The sequence below is a fragment of the Miscanthus floridulus genome, unplaced genomic scaffold, assembly GCF_019320115.1.
Source record: "Miscanthus floridulus cultivar M001 unplaced genomic scaffold, ASM1932011v1 os_2409_1_2, whole genome shotgun sequence".
NCBI lineage: Eukaryota > Viridiplantae > Streptophyta > Magnoliopsida > Poales > Poaceae > Miscanthus > Miscanthus floridulus.
Genome location: NW_027098286.1, coordinates 1 through 26,258, shown reverse-complemented (window position 1 = coordinate 26,258; position 26,258 = coordinate 1). Strand labels below are relative to the sequence as shown.

At 40.7% G+C, this 26,258-nt stretch overlaps 1 protein-coding gene across 2 annotated transcripts; it reads right to left on the bottom strand.

The window, feature by feature from the left end:
* Positions 1–21,178: 21,178 nt before the first annotated feature.
* On the bottom strand, positions 21,179–26,250 carry LOC136534928 (uncharacterized). 2 transcript variants are annotated; one of them, XM_066527279.1, is made up of 11 exons: positions 26,206–26,250; positions 25,745–25,798; positions 25,165–25,220; positions 25,038–25,076; positions 24,797–24,938; positions 24,469–24,653; positions 24,034–24,101; positions 23,525–23,597; positions 23,333–23,394; positions 21,820–23,101; positions 21,179–21,474 (listed from the first exon to the last, which is right to left on the bottom strand). In XM_066527279.1, exons 2-11 carry the CDS (start codon positions 25,754–25,756, stop codon positions 21,216–21,218), a joined length of 2,178 nt encoding a protein of 725 aa, XP_066383376.1. In that variant the 5' UTR covers positions 25,757–25,798; positions 26,206–26,250; the 3' UTR covers positions 21,179–21,215. The 2 variants fall into 2 exon arrangements, with proteins under 2 accessions (XP_066383376.1, XP_066383375.1); XM_066527278.1 differs by lacking the exons at positions 25,165–25,220; positions 25,745–25,798; positions 26,206–26,250 and having other exon boundaries at positions 24,469–24,624.
* Between the last annotated feature and the right edge of the window lie 8 nt (positions 26,251–26,258).

Here is a 26,258-nt window from a genome sequence, read left to right as displayed (position 1 = left end):
TTCACTAGTTATCGATCTTGTTATAATTAATGCTTTATTAATTATAACAAATCACCCGAATGAGATAGAGATAGATCAGCATCATATCATCTTAATTGGTCATCCTCTGATCTGGTCATGCTTCAAATCTTATAATCGATGGCTTAGTTCTGCTAGATCGGTTGTTTTATCTCTATTCCAATCAAACATAGTATGCATCCAAAGACATGTTTCAATCTTGAATAAACTCAATAGTTAATGAGATCTAATCTAATGGACACTATCATAGCTGCATTGACCCAGTCGAACCTCACTGGTAAGACTTTAGATCAAAAATTATTAATTAGTGGTTTTGTTCATGATCGAGATATGTACTCTGTTTGTTTGCTATGCCTGCATTAGCTCTTTTAGCCGATTCACCTGTGCTTTCACACATATAGCATGTTTTCCATGAACCTGTCAATATATAGATGGTTTTATAGATTCTTTGGCTTTAATTTGTTACTATTATCATAGTTGTATCAATCCGATCGAACCTCACTATTGATGGTAACAGATTAGATCTAGAGCGTTTGTAGATTCATTTGTATTAGACAGTTGATTTGTTCGCATGTTATATCTTTTCTCGTTAAACTTATCGGCTCAATGCGTTACACTAGTTATATCTATCTAGCTGATGATGCTTTCCTTATATTACTTATATCTTGGTGCATCATACTTGCTATCATAAATCAATCATGATCCATGAGCATCATAGTCCTTAATAATCGATTTCTCCTCGTATCAGCTATCTAGTCGATCCCCCTGTTTGGCTGCTCTCGAAGTAGCATACTTGCAACTGTCAGGAGCAACACTGGCATGTTCCACCCTAAATTACTGATAAGCTTTCTCTCCTTAGTCAATTGTAGGTCAAATTGACTGGCCTGCCTTCGGGATTTTTTAGGATCGACCGGTCCTAGTGTTGAAGCCAAGCAGATCTCCAATCTCACTCCGTTCAGATCGTCTGTCTCGCTGGGTGTTGGCTACATTGCCACTTTTTTGCAGCAACAACAAGTCTAGGCTAGCATGTATTAACGTTGAAAACTAGGCCCAGGCTGCACCTATGGACTCCTTCTTGCGCTGCTCAAAGTCAAGGATTGCCCTTGGTAGAGAGCCAATACGGGACATGGGGAAAATGCAAGACAAAACTTGTCTTTAAGTTCATCCTAGTCCCCATTCGTACTTCCTATGGCAAGTGTGTACCATTGTTTTGATTTCTCTATGAAGGAGAAAGGAAACAATTTCCACCTTAGAGTTTCTTTTGTCATGCCCGAGATGCTTAGGCACGAACATATTTCCTTGAATTCTAGCAGGTGATGGCAGGGGTTTTCGTTATCATGCCCTAAGAAGGGTTGTGCCTGAACCATGGCTATTAAGCTAGGGTGGAGTTCATAGCCAGATGAATAGTTTGGTTTTGGAGAAAGTGGTGGCTCATGGAACTCGCCCTTTGAAGCGGAACAGTTAAGATTTGAAGTTGGCTTCATGATGAAAAGGTAAAAGAAAATATTTTTGTTTTTATAAAAAGAAAGGAAACAGATACAAGGATGAATTAGGTTCGAAGAAAATAGCAACCATACCCCAGCAATGGTGGCAGAAAGCTTGTTGGTATTTCTTAACGTTTACAGAAAGAATCCACAAGCGTACGGAATTGCCTGTTGTAGCTTTCACCCTGAAAGTGTTCAGGGTATCGTATTTACATAGGGAACAGAGGTATTTCTTCTAGCTAATTCATCCAAGGACAACACAAGGATAGCTGATAAGGGTAGAGAAGGATTCCTATGGCTTAGGGTTGAAGGATAGAAAAACTCTACTTATACTTGCTTACTTTAGGCACCGGCTTACACCTGGTCTGCCAAGCGATACTGGTCTCTAGCTCTTCGCCTGTACCAGAACATGGGGGTTACAAAGGACGGATAGGGCTATCACCACCTACTGCCTACCCCTCAACCATGGAATATGTAACACCCCGGGTGTTTAAATACTAAAACGGCCATGTCATCATATGCATTGCAAGGCAATTGGTCATATTAAACACTTTGTATGCATTCACTAAAATAAGTTCACATTTATGTTATAAGCATTGCTTGGTATTGTTTGAATCAAGCTTGAAATCTTTGTATTGATTTGAAACTCCGAAAACCCTGATTTTCAATATTTAAATCCTACCTTGAAAACTCGTTTCAAAATCTATGCATATTTTGGGGTTGAGTCCAAAAGCAAAAGTGTAGAGCTTGACAAGTTAAGCAAAGTTTGTTTTTGGAGTTTTTCAAGTTGTGTAGTAAAATTTGAAGTTATTTAAAAAGGAAAAATTCCTTAAATATCCCCGCTTTGGATTCAAAAGTTCATTTCAAAGTGTAGGTCGAATTTGGGTAAGGTTTCTAAAGCAAAGTTGTAGAACTTTTGATTTTGAACAACTTTTGTTTTTGGAGATTTTTGAGTTGTTATGAAAATTTGGGAGTAATTTGTGAAATTTGGTAAATGGCAAATCTATAATTTTTGTGAACAGTGTCCACCGCCGAAGCTACATTGCCGGTGTTTCCTTCTTCGGCGTTCCAGGCGCGGTCGTGGCTGTTTTGGCATCGTGCTGGCGCGGTGAAGGCCACAGCGCAGCTTCCTCGAGCCTCTTGGCCCCCTTTATAGCCTGAGCCGCCGTCGTCTTTGCCCTTTCTTCTTGCTCTGTTTTTCCCGTCGCCTTGCTCATCTCCGGCGAGCCCGCACCGTCGTTGTTGTGCTCCACCATCACTGATAAGCTAGTTCCAACTTCGCTTACTCCTTGCACATCCAGCCGACCCACCAATTTGGCCTGTCTTCATCGAGAACTCGAGTTGCATTGTCTTCTTCCTCGCGGCCAGCAACTCCTCCGCCGAGCACGATTCGCCGTGGCCAGAGCTCCACGGTGCATCTCCGTCCCTGGTTTTGGTTGATTCCATTTCGTTTCGATGCTGTGGTACTTAATCCATAGTTGGTTGCTCATTTTGACCACTGCAGTCGTTGGTTCTTCCTCACCAACGATCTTTGCTCCGCCGTGATCACCGTGATCGTCGTCACGTCTCTCCGTTGCTTCTCCGACCTCGCTCCTTGCTTCAACGCGTTCGAGGTGAGCCACTGGTGCTTCCTGGATCCTTTGTTTGAGCTCTACCGGTTGCACGCCACCGGCGTAGCACTGCCATGCCACCGCGTCCGCCATGGCCGACGACGAGCTAGTATAGGGCCGTAATCAATGCTGATAGGGACGTCAATCGATGCGCCTGGTCTTGGTGATTATTTTGGTACTTTGGCCGTCGCCGTTGGACTCACTGTCGACGAGTTTACGTCGGTCAGCGCCGTCGCCGTCGTGGTCAAACGCGCGAGGTTAGGGATGACAGGTGGGGTCGGGTTGTCAGTGACTGCGTAGTTCAAAAATGGATTTTTCTATTTTTCAGCAATGAATGAATAGTATCTGTTTTTGTTATTTTTGTATAGATTTATTTGTAGCTTCTAAAATTATGAAAATTTTTGTGTGGCCTCTATGTGATGTATATTATTTAAGAAAAATATGAAATGTTGTTTTTCAGCACTTTTTGAATGTGATAAAAATTGCTCAATTTATTAATAAATGGATTTCCATGATTTTTCTAGGCTTATTTAATTGTCCAAAAATTATGAAATTTGTTTTGCCACTTACTTATCATGTAATGAACATTTACTAAAATTTTGAGCTCAATTAGAATAAGTTGATTTATTTCATAATTTTGAATTAAATAATTAATTTATAAAAGCAAATAGTAACCTTTAATGATTTAGGTTTTGTTTGAAATTTTGGATTGAGTGATGTCCTTGGGTCATTAGTTGATAATGATCCTTGGCAATTGATGTATGTATTACGAAAAAGATTTAGTTGTTTGACTTGCAACTGTACCGCTAAGGAAAGTTGTATTCAAATTGTTAATTTTTGCATCCATCATCGAGCATCATGTTTCGTATTCCGCATCATGTTAAACATGGCATTTTTATTATGTGTAGTGAACGAAGGTGAACATGTGGTAGTTAATCAAGTTGTTGAGGAGGTTAATCCGTCTGTTGAGGTCGGATCGAATACTTGTGAAACGTCGCAGGAACCGGACTTTTCCATCAACGAAGGCAAGCCCCGGATGCATACAACCCTACCTTGTGTTTTATAAATTAATTTCGCTTTTGCTTTCCATTACTACATTAAGTGATTAAGAGTTAAGTGAGAGCCTAATTGGTGCATTACCACCCTTGTTATTCCATATTTACCATATTACCAGTTTTAAATTCGTATATGCCTAGTTCTGCTTAGCTATGCGTAGAACGATGAAAGTCGGGTGATTACCTGCCACCTACAAGTTTTTAATGGAACCTTGGTTACTTATGTTATCATGTGATATGGGGATGTGGAGTAATAAATCTAGACCGGGTGGACTCGGTGTGTGTGAGCCACAAGACATGGAGGTCTTGTGAGCGGGTTCATTTCGCCTGTGTCGATTAAGGCCCGTACCGTTGTTGAATTGCATGAGGTGAGACTTTGTAGTACTAACCACATACTCCGGTAAGCCTTTGCTCGGCTATTCTATTATGAGAATGGCTACTCACGCACTGGGAGTGGAGAGATGGCGAGAGTAGCATGTACCCACGTGGCCATGGGCTGGAATGGTGGAGTACTGTATTCTCGGGTGGCGCAGACCCATTCTTGTTTTAGAGGATCCAAGGGTAGGTTGGTATATGTAGGTCAGGGACCTGCATATGTCGTGTGGTCTGGAATCCCCAGCTGGGTTTAATCGGTTCGAATCGTCATTGCTCCTCGGTTATGGAGACTCAACTCACTGTTCATCATTGTAGTATTAATAACTGGAACTCGAATAAGGCTTGTGAGGGTGTTGGATATAAAGTTTCATGATCTCAACACGGATCGTGTCAGCTTTGTATATAATTCTTATGAAATTTTCTATATAAAGAATTTTGTTAAAAGAGCTTTTACGTAAAAGAACTTTGATTATTGTTAAAGCTATACCTTGAATCCCTGAGCCTGCATTCCTAAGTTTATCAGTTAATATTTCAGTTAAGTCTTGTTGAGTACTTTTGTACTCAGGGTTCGTTGACCCTTGTTGCAGGTGAGCCTCATGAGCAGATCTGTTTTGGATCGTGATGCATGACTATTGTTCGTTCTGACGATGAGAAGTAAATGTGTGATCCTTGGGCAGGATGTTTATTTTGTGTGTTATGTATATGTTAATTATGCCACTCCACTACTACTATGGTTTGTAATAAGTATCGAACTTAGTTTGTAAGGTTTGAAACAACTGGTTTGTAAACTATGTTATCAGTAAGACTTCCGCTGTTTTTACTCTGATATTGATATTTGAATAAATGTTGTAATACTGCAATGACTTTGTAATGTGATCCTGCTCAGAAATCGTGGATGATTCGGGGTTCCCCGAGGACACCCGATAGTCTTCTTAAGTTAACGAAAACATGTGCATAAATGTCAAAGGTCATCGGACAGTGACAGGTGCATGTGGGCCCTATAATTTAGGAGGTTCTGCCATAGAATGGTATCAGAGCTTGCATTACAAGGTTTTTGTTGTATTGTTTTACAAAAACTTCAAAATAATTTGGGATGACTAAATTTAACTTGATAATTTGGTCCAAATTGCTTCTGACTTATCTTATTTCTTTCTCACCATTCCGTATTTGATTAAAAAGGTCTTGTGTGGTGGAGTAGTAATCTTACTATGCCCTATATAAAAACAAATGTTGTTTATGTGCATTATAAGCTTTGATGTTTTTGTTCGTAAGAACGATTCATGCATCATGATTAATTCACTCGTTACTTCCTTCACCTCTTAGTCTGGAGTTGAGTAGTGAGTCTGGTTTGAGGAATGTAATCCATCTTAGCTACTTTTTAGATTTTGATCAAATGGTCTTACTTGGATTAAATTGGCTTCCTACAGTATGGCTCGTGCCAAGATGATGCCCCATAAGTCCACTAGACCCAAAGGAGTTCCTCGTCACCAACTTGCCCCTAGAAATGATGGTGCTAGTAGTAGTAGTTCTAGGCCTGATCCCCAGGCGGAGATACAGAGAATTTATGCAGAGTTAGCATAAGCTACTAGAGATAGGGCTTTGGATGCTATATAGGTAGGAGAATTGCAGGGTCAATTGAGGCATCTCACCACCGCGCATAGGAACTACGAACAGTATGTTGGTTCATACGGTGGAAGTAAGGAATGAAGCTTGGCAGAGAGAAAATGTAGCTAGAGCTAGAACTCATGAGCTAGAATTCTATGTAGAAGATTTAGAAGAACATAATACTTATCTGCATGAGGAAGTTCATAGGCTTAGTAATCTGCTAGATCCAAATCATGAGCCTCAAGCTGATGCCATGGATCCTGGTGTCATCCTTGTCGATGATGACGAATCAGAAGAAGAAGAAGATCCTGAAGAATTAGTAATGATCGATGAAAGTGATAACGAAGGCGGTAATAATTCCGGAATGGATACCGAGCCTGAAGTTTGAAGTAATTGAGGAAAGGAGTAGAGTTGTATAATAGTAGCTCTAGTTAAGTTATGTAGTTTTGTTTTTCGTACTTGTGGGTTTGTATTTATATTAGTAAACTCTATGTAATGTGTCTAGAGTAAGCTTTGGTATAATTCAATAAAGACTTGTGGATAAAGTTTGGTTTGTTATGAGCAGATGCGTCATACGCGGGGTTCGTTTATTCCGGGAACTTCACAAGATGAGGACGGTATTCCAGATCCGCCACCAGTTCCAACAAATTTAGCTGATGCTATAACCGCACTTGTCAATGTGATGGCTGAAAATTCTCGTTTGCTTCATGAGATCGCTCTAAGTAATCAGAATTAGATGCAAGGAAACCGTGGTCGCCACCATAATAGACAGGAGGCTACATATGTTGATTTCACAGACACAAGACCACCGGTGTTCACCAAGGCAGATGAACCATTGGAGGCTAATGACCGGCTTCGAACCATGGAGCAGAAATTTGACCTTATTCCATGCACAGGGTATCAGAAACCTGCGTTTGCCGCCCAGCAACTTAGAGGAGCAGCAAGTGCTTGGTGGGCAAACTTAGTGGCTATGCAACCAGCTGGCATTCCAATAACTTGGGCTAAGTTCCATACTGCCTTCAGAGCCCATTATATCCCTGAAGGAGTGATGGCTATGAAGCTAGATGAATTCCTTGCTTTGAAGCAAGGAGATCAAACCGTGATGCAGTATGTGGGAAGATTTAATCATCTGTCCCAATATGCATCAGAACATGTCAATACTGATGCCAAGAAGAAGAGGTGGTTTATGAGAGGCCTGAATACCAAGTTACAGACTATGATGACCACTTGTACTAATGTTACTTATCATGAGGCAGTAAATATTGCAATTGCTTCAGAGTCAAAGTATCGGCAGCATAAGGAGCTCAAAAAGAAAAAGAGTATGCCGTCTGGATCTTTTAGGGGAAATCAGAAGAGGCAGAGGGTGATTTATCATCCAGTACATCATAATCGTCCTCCTTATCGTCCGCCGCAGTTCCAAGCCGGGCAACAGTAAAATGTCCGTCCTGCTATAACCTATCCGAATTCACAGTCAACCAATGCTTCTGGTGGCAATGCTCCAACGTCCTAGGGTCACAACTATCCGTGTTACAATTGTGGAAGGACTGGTCATTTCTCCAGGGAATGTCCATATCCTAGGCAGGCTAATCAAAATTATCAGAAGACCCCTGCCAATCAACAACAGGGTCAGGCACCAAACAAGAACCCCAATCAGAATGCTCAGAAGGGCAAAGATGAGAGGAAGACAGGACGGGTGTTCTATATTCAAGCTGGAGAAATTCCAGAAGGGGAGCTAGTGATGATGGGTATGTTTCCTGTTGCCAATCACCCTATAGTTATACTTTTTGATTCTAGCGCATCGCATTCATTCATCAATAGAACATTTGTCATGAAGTATGAAATTTCAATTGGGGCAACAAAGGAAAGTTTCTTTATACAGTCACTCGGGGGACGTCTGTGTACTAAGGAAATGGTATACCAGGTACCCGTAAACCTGGGTGGGCATATTTTTCCCACTACCATGATTATCCTTAAGGATCAGGATATAGATGTAATTTTGGGAATGAATTGGATGTATCAGCATAAGGCTGTTATGGATGCTTTGAATAGGACATTAAGAGTGAGTTTGCCTGATAGTAATTCTCAACTACTCATCCAACTTCCAACCCTAAGAAGATCAGTGGGCAAGATTTGTGCAACTGCTATCAAAGAGATTAGGGATATTCCTGTAGTGTGTGAATTTCCGGATGTGTTTCCTAAAGATTTACCCGGTCTACCACCTGATAGGGATGTACAGTTTAACATAGAGTTACAACCTGGAACAACTCCGATTTCTTGGAGAGCTTATAGGATGCCACCTAAGGAATTGGCCGAGTTGAAGACTCAGTTACAAGAATTGATTGAGAAAGGGTTTATCCAACCTAGTTCCTCACCTTGGGGATGTCCGGCAATTTTTGTGAAAAAGAAAGATGAGACCTTGAGGTTATGTGTTGACTATCGTCCGTTGAATGAAGTGACCATCAAAAATAAGTATCCATTACCTCGGATAGATTTGCTTTTTGATCAATTGGCCGGAGCCAAAGTTTTCTCCAAGATAGATTTGAGGTCTGGATATCACCAAATCAAGATAAAGCCTGAAGATATTCCTAAAACGGCATTTACCACAAGATATGGATTATATGAATACTTGGTAATGTCTTTTGGTTTGACAAATGCTCTAGCTCATTTCATGTATCTCATGAACTCAGTATTCATGCCTGAGCTAGACAAGTTTGTAGTGGTGTTTATTGATGACATTTTAGTATATTCCAAGAATAAGAAAGAACATGCGGAACATCTCAGAATTGTTCTGACCCGCTTGAGAGAACATCAACTATATGCCAAGTTCAGCAAGTGTGATTTTTGGCTTAAGGAAGTGCAATTTCTTGGACATGTCTTGTCAGCCGAAGGAGTTGCAGTTGATCCCAGCAAAGTGAAGGATGTGCTTGATTAGAAACCGCCAGCCACAGTTCATCAAGTTCGGAGTTTTCTGGGTTTGGCGGGGTATTACCGTCGGTTTATTCTAGATTTCTCTAAAGTATCAAAGTCCATAACTGAGTTGTTGAAGAACCAAGTCAAGTTTGTCTGGTCATCAGATTGTGAGGAGGCTTTCCAGACTTTGAAGAGACTGTTGACTACTGCACCCGTGTTAGCCCAACCTGATATCGAGAAGCCGTTTGATGTTTATTGTGATGCTTCAGGTATTGGTATTGGATGTGTGTTGATGCAAGAAGGTCGAGTTATTGCTTATGCATCCAGGCAACTTAAGCAACATGAAGAACACTATCCAACTCATGATCTGGAGTTAGCAGCTGTGGTTCATGCTCTGAAGATTTGGCGGCATTACCTGCTTGGTAATACGTGCCATATGTATACAGACCACAAGAGCTTAAAGTATATCTTTACTCAGTCAGAGTTGAACATGAGACAAAGAAGATGGTTAGAACTGATTAAGGATTATGATTTGGAAGTACATTATCACCCTGGTAAAGCAAATGTGGTTGTAGATGCCCTCAGTCGCAAAAGTTATTGCAATTGTCTAACAGTGAGAACAATGGGTTTGAATTTATGTCAAGAAATGAGAAAAGTTGAATGTAGAAGTAGTTCAACAAGGAAGTTTGACCAACATAATTGTTGAAGCCACTATTCGGATCAAGTTATTGCTGCTCAGAAGGAAAACAAGGGTATAGCCCATATCAAGGAAAGAGTCAAGAATAGGAAAAGCGGAATGCTTTAGCATTGATGATGAAGATGTGTTGTGGTTCAAGGATCGCCTGGTGGTACCAAAAGTTCCTGAGTTGCGGCAGTCAATTCTAGATGAGGCACATGCTACTAGGTTATCTATCCATCCGGGAAGCAACAAGATGTACCATGACTTGAAGCAAAGATTCTGGTGGACTAAAATGAAAATAGAGATTGCTACATATATAGCAAAGTGTGATACTTGTCAAAAGGTAAAAGCTATACATTTGAGGTCTGCTGATGAATTACAACCATTACCTATTCCATCTTGGAAGTGGGAGGACATAAGTATGGACTTTATTGTTGGTCTACCCAAGACATCAAAGGGGTTTGACTCAGTATGGGTTATTGTAGATCGACTCACTAAGTCAGCACATTTTCTTCTAGTCAAGACAATATATCCTATGATCCAATATGCCAAGATGTATTTAGCAAGAATCATGAGTCTCCATGGAGTACCCAAGACTATTGTGTCAGATAGGGGTACACAGTTTGTCTCTAACTTTTGGAAACAATTGCATTCTTCATTGGGTACCAAACTTCTGTATAGTACAACTTATCATCCGCAGACTGATGGACAGACTGAAAGAGTTAATCAAGTACTTGAAGATATGTTAAGGTGTTGTGTCCTTAACTATTCCAATAAGTGGGATGAATGTTTACCTTTGGCCGAGTTCTCATACAACAATAGTTATCAGGAAAGCATTAGAATGGCTCCATTTGAAGCACTCTATGGTCGTAGATGCAGAACATCATTGAGTTGGTCTGAGCCTGGAGAAAGAAGATTCTTTGGAGTTGACCTTGTGAAAGAAACGGAAGACAAGGTTAGGCAAATACAGAGTAATTTGAAGATAGCTCAGTCCCGCCAAAAGAGTTATGCGGATAGAAGACGGAGACCATTGGTATTTAACAAAGGAGATTTTGTATATCTGAAAGTATCACCAATGAAGGGAGTTAACCGTTTTGGTGTTAAAGGAAAGTTGGCACCCCGATACATTGGACCGTATCAAATTTTGGAGAGGTATGGAAAAGTGGCATATCGCTTGAAATTACCTGAACATCTCGCAGCTGTGCATGATGTGTTCCATATTTCTCAATTGAAGAAGTGTCTCCGAGTGCCTGAACAGAATGTTGAAGTTGAAGGAGTGGAACTAGAACTGGATTTAACTTATTCCGAATATCCTATCCGAGTGTTAGATCAAAAAGATCGTGTTACTCGAAGATGGACCATCAAGTTCTATAAAATACAATGGAATCAACATTCAGAAGAGGAAGCTACTTGGGAATCAGAAGATTACTTATTAGAAAAGTTTCCAGAGTTTCTAGCGTCAATATAGAATAAAGTAATGTTAGTTGAGCTCGGTAGTACAAGTTGTGTTTTGTAAAAGGACCTCAGCTGTTTTATGGATAGATTTTGTATGTGTTCTCGCGACACATTTCCTTTTCCATTATTTACTCTATGGCTTTGAATCTCAGGGCGAGATTTCTTTTAGGGGGAAGGATTGTAACACCCCGGGTGTTTAAATACTAAAACGGCCATGTCATCATATGCATTGCAAGGCAATTGGTCATATTAAACACTTTGTATGCATTCACTAAAATAAGTTTACATTTATGTTATAAGCATTGCTTGGTATTGTTTGAATCAAGTTTGAAATCTTTGTATTGATTTGAAACTCCGAAAACCCTGATTTTCAATATTTAAATCCTACCTTGAAAACTCGTTTCAAAATCTATGCATATTTTGGGGTTGAGTCCAAAAGCAAAAGTGTAGAGCTTGACAAGTTAAGCAAAGTTTGTTTTTGGAGTTTTTCAAGTTGTGTAGTAAAATTTGAAGTTATTTAAAAAGGCAAAATTCCTTAAATATCCCCGCTTTGGATTCAAAAGTTCATTTCAAAATGTAGGCCGAATTTGGGTATGGTTTCAAAAGCAAAGTTGTAGAACTTTTGATTTTGAACAACTTTTGTTTTTGGAGATTTTTGAGTTGTTATGAAAATTTGGGAGTAATTTGTGAAATTTGGCGAATGGCAATTCTGTAATTTTGATGAACAGTGTTCACCGCTTGCGCTACACCGCCGGCGAGCTTCGGTTAGCTTCCAGTCGCGCGCGTGGCCGTCTGGGCGTCGCGTTGGCACGGTGAAGGCTTCCGTGTGGCTTCTTTGCGCTTCCTTGGTCGCGTTATAAGCCAGCCACCGTCGCCGTTCTTCGCTTTCTCTTCTCTGTTTTTCCAGTCACCGCCGCCGCTGCTCAGTTGAGTCCTCACCGTCGAACCAGCGTTTGCGCCATCGCGGCATAGTGCTAGATAGCTTCGCCTTTTCCTTGCGCATCCAGCCGACCCACCAATTCGGCTTGTCTTCGTCGGGAACTCGAGTTGCATCGTCTTCTTCCTCGCGGCCGGCAACTCCTCCGTCGAGCATGATTCGCCGCGGCCAGAGCTCCACGGTGCATCTCCATCCCTGGTTTTGGTTGATTCCATTTCGTCTCGATGCTGTGGTACTTAATCCATAGTTGGTTGCTCATTTTGACCACTGCAGTCGCCGGTACACCATCGCCGACGACGTTTTGCTCCGCCATGCTTGCTCGGAACGTCGACCAGCCTCTTCGTTGCTCCTCCGACCCTGCTCGTTGCTCAGTCGTGTTCGGGGTGAGGTGTTGAACCCTTCTGTGCTAAGCGTTTAACCTCTACCGTGCTTGCGTCGCCGGCGTAGCGCTGCCGTGCCACTACGTCCGCCATGGCCGACGTCGAGCTAGTATAGGGCCGTAATCAGTACTGATAGGGACGTCAATCGATGCGCCTAGTCTTGGTGATAGTTTTGGTACGTTGGCCGTCGCCGTTGGACTCACCATCGACGAGTTTACGTCGATCAGCGCCGTCGCCATCGTGGTCAAACGCGCGAGGTTAGGGATGACAGGTGGGGTCGGGTTGTCAGTGACTGCGTAGTTCAAAAATGATTTTTTCTATTTTCAGCAACGAATGAATAGTATCTATTTTTGTTATTTTTGTATAGATTTATTTAGAGCTCCAAAAATTATGAAAATTTTTGTGTGACTCCTCTGTAATGTATAGTATTTAAGAAAAATATGAAATATTGTTTTTAGCACTTTTTGAATGTGATAAAAATTGCTCAATTTATTAATAAATGGATTTCCATGATTTTTCTAGGCTTATTTAATTGTCTAAAAATTATTAAATTTGTTTTGCCACTTACTTATCATGTAATGAACATTTACTAAAATTTTGAGCTCAATTAGAATAAGTTGATTTATTTCATAATTTTGAATTAAATAATTAATTCATAAAAGCAAATAGTAACCTTTAATGATTTAGGTTTTGTTTGAAATTTTGGATTGAGTGATGACCTTGGGTCATTAGTTGATAATGATCCTTGGCAATTGATGTATGTGTTACGAAAAAGATTTAGTTTGTTTGACTTGCAACTGTACCGCGAAGGAAAGTTGTATTCAAATTGTTAATTTTTGCATCCATCATCGAACATCATGTTTCGTATTTCGCATCATGTTAAACATGGCATTGTTATTACGTGTAGTGAACGAAGGTGAACACGTGGTAGTTAATCAAGTTGTTGAGGAGGTTAATCCGTCTGTTGAGGTCGGATCAAATACTTGTGAAACGTCGCAGGAACCGGACTTTTCCGTCAATAAAGGCAAGCCCCGGATGCATACAACCCTACCATGTGTTTTACAAATTAATTTCGCTTTTGCTTTCTGTTACTGCATTAAGTGATTAGGAGTTAAGTAAGAGCCTAATTGGTGCATTACCACCCTTGTTATTCCATATTTACCATATTACCAGTTTTAAACTCGTATATGCCTAGTTTTGCTTAGCTATGCGTAGAACGATGAAAGTCGGGTGATTACCTGCCACCTGCAAGTTTTTAATGGAACCTTGGTTACTTATGTTATCATGTGATATGGGGATGTGGAGTAATAAATCTAGACCGGGCGAACTCGGTGTGTGTGAGCCACAAGACATGGAGGTCTTGTGAGCGGGTTCTTTTCGCCTGTGTCGATTAAGGCCCGTACCGTTGTTGAATTACATGAGGTGAGACTTTGTAGTACTAACCACATACTCCGGTAAGCCTTTGCTTGGCTATTCTATTATGAGAATGGCTACTCGCGCACTGGGAGTGGAGAGATGGTGAGAGTAGCGTGTACCCACGTGGCCATGGGCTGGAATGGTGGAGTATTGTATTCTCGGGTGGCGCGGACCCGTTCTTGTTTTAGAGGATCTGAGGGTAGGTTGGTATATGTAGGTCAGGGACCTACATATGTCGTGTGGTCTGGAATTCCCAGCTGGGTTTTTAATCGGTTCGAATCGTCGTTGCTCCTCAGTTATGGAGACTCAACTCACTGTTCATCATCGTAGTATTAATAACTGGAACTCGAATAAGGCTTGTGAAGGTGTTGGATATGAAGTTTCATGATCTCAACACGGATCGTGTCAGCTTTATATATGATTTTTTATGAAGTTTTCTATATAAAGAATTTTGTTAAAAGAGCTTTTACGCAAAAGAACTTTGATTATTGTTAAAGCTATACCTTAAATCACTGAGCCTGCATTCCTAAGTTTATCAGTTAATATTTCGGTTAAGTCTTGTTGAGTACTTTTGTACTCAGGGTTCGTTGACCCTTGTTGCAGGTGAGCCTCATGAGCAGATCTGTTTTGGATCATGTTGCATGACTATCGTTCGTTCTGACAATGAGAAGTAAATGTGTGATCCTTGGGCAGGATGTTTATTTTGTGTGTTATGTATATGTTAATTATGCCACTCCACTACTACTATGGTTTGTAATAAGTATCAAACTTAGTTTGTAAGGTTTGAAACAACTGGTTTGTAAACTATGTTATCATAAGACTTCCGCTGTTTTTACTCTGGTGTCGATATTTGAATAAATGTTGTAATACTGCAATGACTCTAACGTGATCCTGCTCGGAAACCGTGGATGATTCGGGGTTCCCCGAGGACACCCGACAGACTTCTTAAGTTACCAGGAACATATGCATAGTTGTCAAAGGTCGTTCGACAGTGACAAGTGCATGTGGGTCCTATAATTTAGGAGGTTCTGCCACACATGGAGATGGTGGTATATTGATCCTAGGATCGAAACCTGGCTCTGGATGGGGAATGGAGTGGAATGTGTGTGGGAATAGTGTTAAAACTTGACCAACTATTATTATATACTTGATATGCTATGGCTTAGGAAACCCCAGCCTTACAGATTCCTTTTGATTATATCCAACTTGCATCCAAGTTCCACAAAGCAATGCTCATAGGGTGGGAGTGGCCAGTACAAATCGTACTGATAAATTTTGGCACATAGGTTCTGCTGAGGAGTATAGCTCTGAGGAGTTTGACGGATGAGGGGTTCGTGCCTACGCTCGAGTTTGGCGATCTTATCTTCAAACTGTTCTGAATGAATGCTACTTTTGATTTCGCCAATGCGGCAATGTAATAAATTATGTAATTCTGCACTATTTGTACTCTGATATTATCGTTGTATGGATGTGGTATTCGACTGGAATTTGGGTAATATGATCTACAACGATCTTATTACACTTCGACTCTGTGGATTTCCCTTCGCGGAAATCAGGTCGTTTCACATCCAACTTGTAGATTAAGCTCCCCCTAAATTTGTGCACACAAGTGTTGAATACTTGTAAGATTTGTGCACATTGATTTAAGTATTAAAATACCACTTGAAGGATGGTATTTGGGAGAGATTATCTACAATTTGGACTTTGGCACATATTAGATAAATAATTGTAAAACAAGCTATGTGCCGTGCTCCTAAACAATTTTAAACCATGTAGGTTTGCTCTAAGGGTTGATAATGAAATCGAGCAAGCCTACCATATGTTATACCTATTGAATGCATGATAAAAGATTTAAGCATGTAAATGCACTAACATGGAAAGGGGAATTTGGGTCCATAGTATCCACTAACCCACTTGGCAATTATTTTGTCCATCATGATGCACCCCATGTAATGCACCCATCCTTTGCCCAGTCTCTAAATTCCCTAAAGTCCAACGGACTTCTCACTTCCCTTTCGGGATCCAAACCTTCTTGGTGCTCTTCATATTTGAGATGATTTCCTTTGGCACCCAAAAGCGTTTGACCCCATTGTTGGCTTGCTTGTTCACCTTGATGGCCACCACCTTGTCATTTTTCTTCTTCTTCAAGAGATAAGGTGTGGAGGCCTTCTTGTCCACCTTGTTGATGTAGGTGTTGGAGAGCTTGCTTGTTTGCTTTTTCTCCTTCTTTGCTCCTCCCCCATTCTTCACCTTACACTCATAGGACTTGTGACCTTCCTTGTGGCACACGTAACAAACCATGGTTTGTCCTTCATCAAGCTTCTTCACTCCCTTGATGGTGTTATCTTGATGAAGTTGGGTTTGCTTCATCTTGCCTTTCACTTGAGTCAAGTCCTTGGTGAGGCGAACTACTTCTTGATTGAGTTGCTCATTCTCCTTTGCAACCTCTTGTGTGTATGTATCTACAACAACTTTCTCAACACAAACTTGGTTGCATAAATGTGAGTTTAAACATAAATCATTACAAGAAGTAGAGGCATCCTTTTTAGACATGTTAAAGATAGAGCTTTTCTTTTTAGATGCCTTGGTGGGGGTTGTGCTAACGGCTTCAAGATTAGCAACTTTATTAGTTAGCTCATCACAATGTTTGCACATGGTTTCCATTTTAGCAAGCAAACTGTTATATGCTTCTTGTGAGCTAGCTAACTTTTCTTTTAATTTTTCATTTTTCTTTAAGAGTTGTTCATCATTGATTGTGCATGCATTTGTTGTTGTACTAGTCTCAAGCTTCTCAATTTTAGTAGATAGTTCAACATTGAGATTAGCAAAGTTCTCATATTGTTCAAGCAAGGTTTTGTATGCTTTTTGTGAACTATCTAGCTTTTCTTTTAAACTTTTGAGCTTCTTTTGTTGACTAGTGCAAGCTTTAGCATAATTAAGATTTTCTTGCACAAGTTTATGATAAGAAGGCATATCATCATCACTATCACTCTCACTAGAGGAAGAGCTTTTGTTACCTCGTGCCATAAGGCACACACGAGAAGAGCTTGATGAGAGTGCTTGCGGCCTCGCCTCTTGTGATGGGGTTCTTCTTCACTTGAAGAATCATCTCATGATCTTATTGATGTGAGGGCTTGGTTCTTGCATGCCTTCTTCTTTGTCTTGGGTGTGGACTTGTTTGGACAAACTTCTACAAAGTGCCATAGCTCACCGCATCCATAGCATCCTCTCTTTCTTTGCTCGTTTCTTTGATTAGTGAAAACAAGGTCTTGAATTTGGATAGGCGCACCCTTGACATTGAGCCTTACGATCATCTTCTCTACCTTTTTGATAAGTTTGAGTGATTCTTCATCAAGGTCGGAGGTGGAGGAGGAAGATTGATCATCATTACTTGATTCTTGTTCATCATCATCATCATCATCTTCTTCTTCACTTGAGGAGCTTGAGCTTGAGCTTGGCTCAACTTTCTTGCCCTTCATCTTTTTCTTCTCGCTACAAGCGAGAGCTTTGCCTTTGCTTGATGAAGAAGCTTCTTCTTGACCCATCTTACGTGACATCTCAAATGCCACTAACTTACCAATGGCTATGCCCGGGGTCATGTTGCTCAAGTCCTCCATGTTGTGAAGGATGGTGATGTTGCTTGCATATTTCTTTTGTGGTAGCACGGAGATGATCTTCCTCATGATGTATGCATCATCTAGCTTTAATAATCCTATTGAATGGAGCTCATTGATAATTAGATTCAATCGAGAATACATATCACGAACAAGCTCATCATCATTCATAGTAAAGGAATCATAGTTTTGCTTTGCTAGACAATGTTTTTACTCACGGACATTGCTTGTGCTGTCATGGAGCTCTTAGAGTTTTAACCAAATTTCATGTGCCGTATTTAAAGTGAATACTTGGTTAAAAACATCCATACTAAGTGATTCAAACAAGCAATTTTTAGCTCTAGCATTGAAGTGCATTTCTTTTTCATCACTCTTTGTGGGTTTTTTGGGATTCTTGATGGGTTTCATCCCATCACGAGTGACTCTCCATACACCTAAATCAACCGCCTCAAGGTGGCAAGCCATTCTAGCTTTATAGTATGGGAAGTTAGTGCCGTCAAAGTGCGGAGGCCTAGCGGTATCTATCCCAACCACTTTAAATAGCATTGGCTCAACGGCGGTTAAGCCAAAGGTCCAAATATGAGCCAACCGGCTCTGATACCAATTGAAGGGACCGTGACGCTTAAGAGGGGGGTGAATTAGGCAACTTAAAAATTCTAACTCTAAACTATGGCCTCCTTTTCTAACCTTAGCAAAACTTATGTAAAAGATAAACTATCTCAATGTGCAATTACGGTTTTGCTAATGTGTTGCTATCTCTACCGCAAACGTAGTAAAGTAATCAATGTAAATGCGGAAGCTAAAGAGCAAGGTAGAGATATGCAAACTCCCGTCGATGACTCCGGTATTTTTACCGAGGTATCGAGAAGCGCGCAAGCTTCCTCCTAGTCCTCGTTGGAGCCCCTCGCAAGGAATCCCTCGCAAGGGCCAAGCTCCCGGTCGGGTAACTCCGTGGATAGCCTTGGGCCTTCCCCACGCGCAAGTGGGTCTCCGACGTGCCTCTCGGCAAGCCTCTCTCAGATGCTCCCCGCCGTCTTCACTATCAAGCTTCCGGCCGAAACACCGCGGGCCTTGTTCCCTCCGGTACACGATGGCGGCCACACCACAAACGCGGTTGGTGTGATCTCGCAAGACTTTAAGCCCCTCTGATGTACAACAATGGTGCTCGCAAGCACCGAGTGGTAAGAGGTATGCAAACCTCACTAAACACTAGGCCTAAACCTAGAGCAAGCGCATAAGCGGTGGTCTAATCAACCTAAGCACTTCGCAAAGCACCTACGCTAATCACCTGATGAATCACTAAGCACTATGCAAGTGGAGATCACTAAAATGGTGTATCAACACCCTTGGTATGTTTTCTCAGCTCCACACATCTCAAATAGCCGGTTGGGGGTTGTATTTATAAGCCCCACTGAGAAAGTAGCCATTGGGGTCGAATTCCCACGAAACTGCTACTGACCGGACGCTGAATCGTCCTGACCGGACGCATCTGGTCGTCCCGACCGTTGAGCCGGCAATGTACTGATCGGACGTTGGCCAGCGTCCGGTCGCCTACCACCGGACGCGTCCGGTCGTAGATTTGTCGCTCTGGAACCTTACTGTACTCGATCGGACGCTGCTGTCCTGCGTCCGGTCGGTTGCCGCCAGCGCCCGGTCCATTGTCCGGTCGCCTGTCTGCCGAGTCCTCTGCCCAGCGTCCGGTCGCTTATCCAGCGTCCGGTCACCTCAGTGAGCTCGTTTCTTCGTGATCTTGCGTACGGCTTGGTTCCAATCTTCGTGCTTGAACTTTGCTTGATATCTTGGGTCTTCTCTTGTGCTTCTAAGGTCTTTCTTAAGGTGTTGATCATCAGATCGCCACGTCGCCTTCGTCCAAGTCACGTCTTGCACCCTATTGAACTACAAAATAAACACTTGCAAATTTATTAGTCCAATTTGGTTGTGTTGGTCATCAAACACCAAAATCTAAAGTAAATGGACCAAGGGTCCATTTTCCTTACAGCCCCCATGGGGTCCCTCCCAGACGAGGGCTTCGACGGTTCCTTTGCTAGTTTGCTAAGAAACTAGCCGTTCTTAGTCACGCAAGCCCGACTGGTTACTCTTTGCTAGTTTGCCCGAAAACTAGCCGTTCTTCACGACGTAAGCGTGATACATATCCTTTGGTTTGCTTGTAAACCTCTCCGTTCTTCACTGTAAGTGTGATTTTCGTTGCGTTCTTCGGTCGGTAGCAACCCAGGCGATCTAGCCCTAGTTGGTGTGTGATCGATCTTCGGGTCAAAACATGTGTTTTGAGATGAATCCAATATCTAAACAAGGCCTAAAAGTTAGGAGTGCCCATTGTCCACTCTAGATTGGCGAGTCTCAAAAACCAAACATAAATCAACTTAAGGCGTGGTATTAAAGCCGCCTGAAGCTGTTTTGTTGTGAGAGAAAAATATTGTAGATTCTAGCTGATAAGTTCAAGCGAACAAGCCCAAAAACTCCTTCGGTGAAAGATCACTACCGGACAGGACCAACTAGTTGCTCTCAAACACCAAAAGCAATAAACCCTATCTCTTACTTTAACTAATCCCAAGCCAAAAACCAAAGAGATGCACACAAAATTATTGTTCCAACTACATAATAAATATGCCTAGAAGAGCATGTAGCCATTGGAATAAATTCTACATGGGCAGTGATGGTCACCAGATCAGCCGCTGGTACACATCGTTTCAGTTTTACTTCAAGTCAAACTTTTAAGCTTATAGAAAATATATTAATACCTATACCTATATAACTAAATAAATGCAGTATCAAGATCATGAATATATTTCATGATGGCTTTAATATAAAACCATATAATATTGTACTGTCTCTGTCCTAAATTATAAGTCATTTTAGCTTTTCTATCATTTTAGTTTTTCTATATACGCAACTTTTACTATGCATCCACATAAATTGAAACGAAGGGAGCAGATTTTAGTGCATTTTCCTAACATAACTTTAGTTAGGTTTCTTACAGTAGAACCACCCCACTCGTAAAGATCAGCTAGTTGAAGATGCTTGCAAAGATACGGAAATCAAATATCATATTTAACATGGGGGAGGAACAAACGACTTTCAGAACCAACCATATGTTGAGTTCGGTAGCTTTTTAAAGAACGAAGAAATGAGAGAACCTAAAATGATTAGATGAGGCTCTAGGCTACCAGTTTTTTTTTTTTTGAATTTTAGACTACCAGAAAAGCAACAATCCATGATCCTATAGTGAAGAATGATACATCGACGTGCAGAACGTATACTCGGCAGCCAACAGAAAGACAGAAATGAGCCATATCCAAATGACTTCATAAAACGTTAGATCCAGATCCAAAACGAGCAGTAGGAAGATTTTCTGAAGTGAATGGTGTTATGGTGTATGAGACACCAGCATCCCAGTTCTTTGATTTCTAGCTCTCATGTGAAATGTGGTTACTTTGGCAGCGCAGAACTTTGTGTGAAAAAAAAACACTGTGATTACAGTTTGCTGTACAATCATACAACATGAACTCTTTTGAGTCGCGAGTTTTGTGGTGGTTTGGATATGCCCTCTGATTCAAGAGAAGAGCTCCTGAACCCCACTGGACCTTGAAAAGGGCAAGGAGAAACCGAAAACCCGAAAAGATTGGTAAGTTGCTCAGCAGCTGCATGTTACCTTTGGATCAGCATTCACAATTAAAGGCAGAGCTAGGGAAACATCTATTGTCGGGTGCTATCTTTCTAATGCTTATCTCGCTAATTGCTCGGGCCATGTGAGGGGATAAATGTATTCGGTCCATTAGGTTAACTTTGGGGGCCTCAAGAATCGCCTTTGGAGGAGAAACTGCATATTGGATTGCCCAAATGGCAAGAGGCCGCATGTATACGACGGATCTATAATGCCCATCTGTGGTCCATCCTTCTGGTGTTTGGAACCAATACCTGCAGCACCGCGGTAAACCCATGTTATAATATCTCATTGATGAATATGGCTCAACAAACACTACTCAAAACTTCATTTGATTTGAGACAATTTGGCATGCGTTACTCGAAAAAAAGTAAAAGTATACAGCCCTAGACAGATTTGGGAATGACATACAATAAGCAGCACTAGAAACATCTGATTCCTAGGTTTCTAATGGAATATAACAGAAGCAACCAAAAAGAAAAGATAACAAATGCACTGCTAAGTTAATATGAGATAAGAAATGCACTGCAAAGTTAATGTGAAAAGCTGCATCACTGCAAAATCTGAAATTGCTCGACAATGTATGAGACAGGGCATACCCATATCCTTCTTCTGACCATCCGGCAATAAAAATTCCTTCTGCGGTTGTAAAGCCTTGATGCTCCATTCCATGGAGCAGCATATTTGCAGCAACAGCATATGTAACACCAGTCCAGATTTCTCGAGATTGCATGCATGTCTCGTCCACCTTTCCCTTTGGAGTCATACCATTTACAGATCCCATCCGTCCTCCTTTAACCTTCATCACATTGAATTCAAATATTTTCTGCAGAGCAGTTCTTATCTTGTGCTCGTCGAAAAGCGGGGGCAAGCCTGACGAGGCAGCATACCACTGTCCTGCCAGCTGATCAGCCTGAATGGATCTACTGTTGCTACTTGTGCCGCTATCGTAATTGAAATATGACCCATTCCATAACTTTGCCTCATATACTGCTTTGGCTTTTATGAACTTGAGCTTGTACTTCTCAGCAAAGTGCCGATCCCCAAGACGATGAGCCATTGTAGCTGCAGCTTGAAGTGCAGCAAGCCATAGACAACCACAGTAAGCACTGATTCCATGAACAGTCCAAGCATCATAGGTTTGATCAGGAAATCCATCATTCTCAATGAGACCATCACCATCACGGTCAAACTGATCCATATAGTCCATAGCAGCACAGACTGCAGGCCAAACATCTCGACCGAATTGCATATCACCTGTAGCAGCAAAGTCTCTGTATATCTGGAGCACAAATTTGGGGTTTAAATCTTTCCATTTGCTTGTATCGTGTATGTTATATGCGTTCATTTCATGCCACGGATCATGTGTTCCAAGATCATGAGGCACAGCACCTTTAACCTTGCGGATTCCTGATGTACCATCAGCCAAAAATTTTACTTTGCGTCGATCTTCATACAGCACAGCATTGGCAAAATCACGTTGGATACTCAACTCTATTTTTGGGAACAAATCAAGGAGAGCAAAAGATGCATAGAAATGCACATCATATGTGTTCCACATGATGTATTCCACTCCTTCTAGATACAAAAACTTGCCAACATGTTCAGGGCCATCCTTTGAAATCAAGTAAGGAATTGGCTCTTCTGACTTGAGTCCATTGATTTGTTTTTGCATTTGTGACCCATGAACTGCTGCGAACTTTGATACACTGTGATCATCACCATTAGTCATGTAACCACCATGAAGTACTTGCTCCACTGTCAGGTTGACATGGCTATCTTTAACAGATCCCTGCTTGGTGTCTTTAGTACCCCTCTTTGAGGACTTCTGCTGATTAGAACCAGGACTGTTTTTCTCATCGATTGCTGGGGGTTGACCATCTACATGATCAGAAGGAAAAATATAAGGTTCCTTGCACTCAAAAGGAAAAGGAGTAGACATTATAAGCTAAAAGAAACTCAGATGATGGCAACTTTAGATTGTAGAACAAAAGTAATTATACCAAAAGAAGAAACTATCTCCGTGACATTCAAAAGTAATGAGACAAGTGGTGATCTGAACAAGCAACCATAAGAAAGTTACAGCGCAACCATAAGAAAGTTACAGTGTACCTGTCCAAACGGTCCCACCAGCTACCAGAAAGTAAAGCTCATTAAAAAGAGTGAACTTATACCTGCAAGCATTTTGACACCCAAACATTCTACAGTTAAATTTCATTTTCTTCTCTACAGAGGAAGATGTGGACTAGTAAATTTCAGGGGCAACAACAAATTTAATATAGAAGCAAGAGGTAGAGTATATACCATTCTGGAAGTCTTTCATCCTTGAGTATGGGGTTTTGCCACTTCTCGATTTCTTCTTCCCAAAGTTTATATTCTGAAAACAAGGAAAAAGAATCCAGGAGCATAGGTCAGAATGTAGAAGACTGATAAATACATTAAATCAGCAACTCAAGGGCCAACGTTGCACATTTCCCAGTAATATCACTACAATCTTGTTTTCAACATATGACTGTATTTGGAGGGAAAATACTCCATCCAATCTAAAAGATGATTATTATAACATGTGGAAGTGTTTTTTATAGTCCTAGCAAATACTGTAACTCTAAGAATTAGTTTCTGCACCAAGTTAAATAGGTTGTACTGTTTCCTTATCACTTTTAGCATTCCGTTTTCTTTTAGGCTTCACAGCTTGTTTTGAATCTTTTCATTTATATATATAGTTATCACATCACAGTAGGGCTCTCCCCTAGTGCATTTACCTAAAAAATAACAGATTAAGAAGTCAAGAAATTGACAAAAGAAAAACATACTTGTTAAGGCATCATGTACCAAGTTAACAGCCGATTTCTCAGAAGTTCCATAGAATTGGGTGTACCTCCTGCAACATGAAATCACATTTATGAATTATCCCATTACACTTAGAATGCACTACAATTCATATTAACGTAACTAATTACAACTTCTCAAGAACTTCTGAACACCAAATATTCAATTGTGCAAACCCAGAGAAGGCTGAAACAAAAAAGAAACTATTGTACTGGGGACATTCTGATATGATCAGTACTTAAGTGTGCCTAAGTCGTGTGTAATGTGATAGGCAACTAAATTGAGACACACATCATTGCTCCTATGAGACATAGTATTTTATAAGTTGGATTGGCATCGGAACAAGTCTTGTATCAATAAATAAAGATGTAAACAGAATCAAAAGGTGTCGTCTATATTGACAACAAGGGGACACTAACCTGTTATATGTGCATCCCTTTTGAAACTTTACTTTAGGTGAGGACCAAGCCAGAGCAAACACAACAGTACATCTACCATGTGGCTCTACCCAAGTTGAGGCTGAGACAGCTGCACAGAGTTTCTGTCCTGGAGAAGAAGGCATACTGGAACCAGCACTGAAATTTTCCCAATCGAAGTGACCATTCTGAATGTTAAATAAAACAATTAAAGAAGCAAAATGCGAGCATGATAAGAAAGATAGGACTGTTATACTTAAAAGAATGTCATAGAACAGCCTGTATGAAAAATCATATAAACCAAATGTTCAGACAAGGTAGAAGTAATTACCTGTAGCATGATGTTCCACATTTCCTTTGCAGAAACATGGTTTTCTCCAGAAAGGCCAAACACTGGCAAGACTGTCACATTCACATTCTGAGTTTCGCAGGCAGCAACAGCAAAAGTGACAGGTGGATTATCCTTAGCTGTTCTGCAAAAATATAACAGCTTGTCAGCCTCTATAACATATCATAAAAAAGATTCACTAATTCGTAATCATCAACTCGAAGAAGAGACAATCAAAACTTGCTTGTGATGCAGAAGCACTCCTGATACTCCATCTTCCGCACTGCCCATATTAGAAGATCAAACTATGAGTAAAAACAACCCCAAAAAAGAACTGAACAAGTATAGGTTATATCTACTGATCTACTTACATGAAGGGCTCATTGTAGTGGCCTCCTGAATTATGCGAAAAACCTCCAATAGAATTCTGTCATTAAGAAAATATCACTAAAGGACACTTTGAGTGAATAATAATAGTTTAATGCAGAGTCGGATTTGACTTCTGTAATACTTCAAACCTAGATAGTACTCCCTCCATTCCAATTTATAGGTCGTTTTGGCATTTCAAGATACACAACTTTTATTATGTATCTAGACATATCGCCTATCTAGGTTCATAGAAAAAGCTATGCACCTAGAAAAGCCAAAACAACCTATAATTTGGGACAGAGGGTGGTATCTAATATCTTTTTGCAACATAGGGTATTCTGAATTGAGCATAAATCAATGGCAATAATGGACCTCAAACTTTAGAACGGATCATAAGGGTGATAATCATTGATGAGCTGAGATTTTAACACTGAGTAAATGGATATACCCTATGCACTTCATCATGGTAATAAAACCGAAACAGCTTAACACAAATTTTGCATCAGATAGTGCACAAAATTAAAAAAAAAAGACATAAATACACTGCACAAATTAAAAATAAACTTTTAGATTTGTACTTACCGCCCATGTCATCAACAGGCTTACTTTTGCACGGTCTCTCCCAGTGTTTACTAGCTGTAATGAACCAAATAGAAAGGCTGTCAGGTAACTTACTTGAACAGAAGGATATTTAATATCAAAAGCATCTAAAATAAACAGCAAAATTCAATCGGCAGATATACTATCATTGAACTATTCATTTATTCGTGAACAATTGGCATCTCAAAATTTTATGTATGACGGCAATTATTTCATATTTCACTAGTTCTAAAATATTCAAATAGATTTTACACTAAGATGATATTTCAGCGGCTTGCTGACTGGCCATATGTGATCTCCATTTTAAAGGAAATATCTTGCATAAAGATGGCACGGTAGGCTTTTCAAAGCGTCTTGCTAGGAAATAGGAAACAGGAAGGTACATAATGTAGACCTGCAACAATTTTCAGCTTAGCATAAAAGGAACTCCATTAGCCACTTACAGTATACACAAACACAGATGTCGGAAGGCTGCTATCTTTGTAATCATGAGGAA

Bases quoted from the DNA above. Each gene is read 5' to 3' on its own strand.
- LOC136534928 (XM_066527279.1), bottom strand. The intron at 24,654-24,796 runs GTAATTACTTCT...TTTAACATTCAG, and splicing joins TGTGGAACATCATGCTACAG to AATGGTCACTTCGATTGGGA. The intron at 23,598-24,033 runs GTATGTTTTTCT...CCTTGTTTTCAG, and splicing joins GGTACATGATGCCTTAACAA to AATATAAACTTTGGGAAGAA.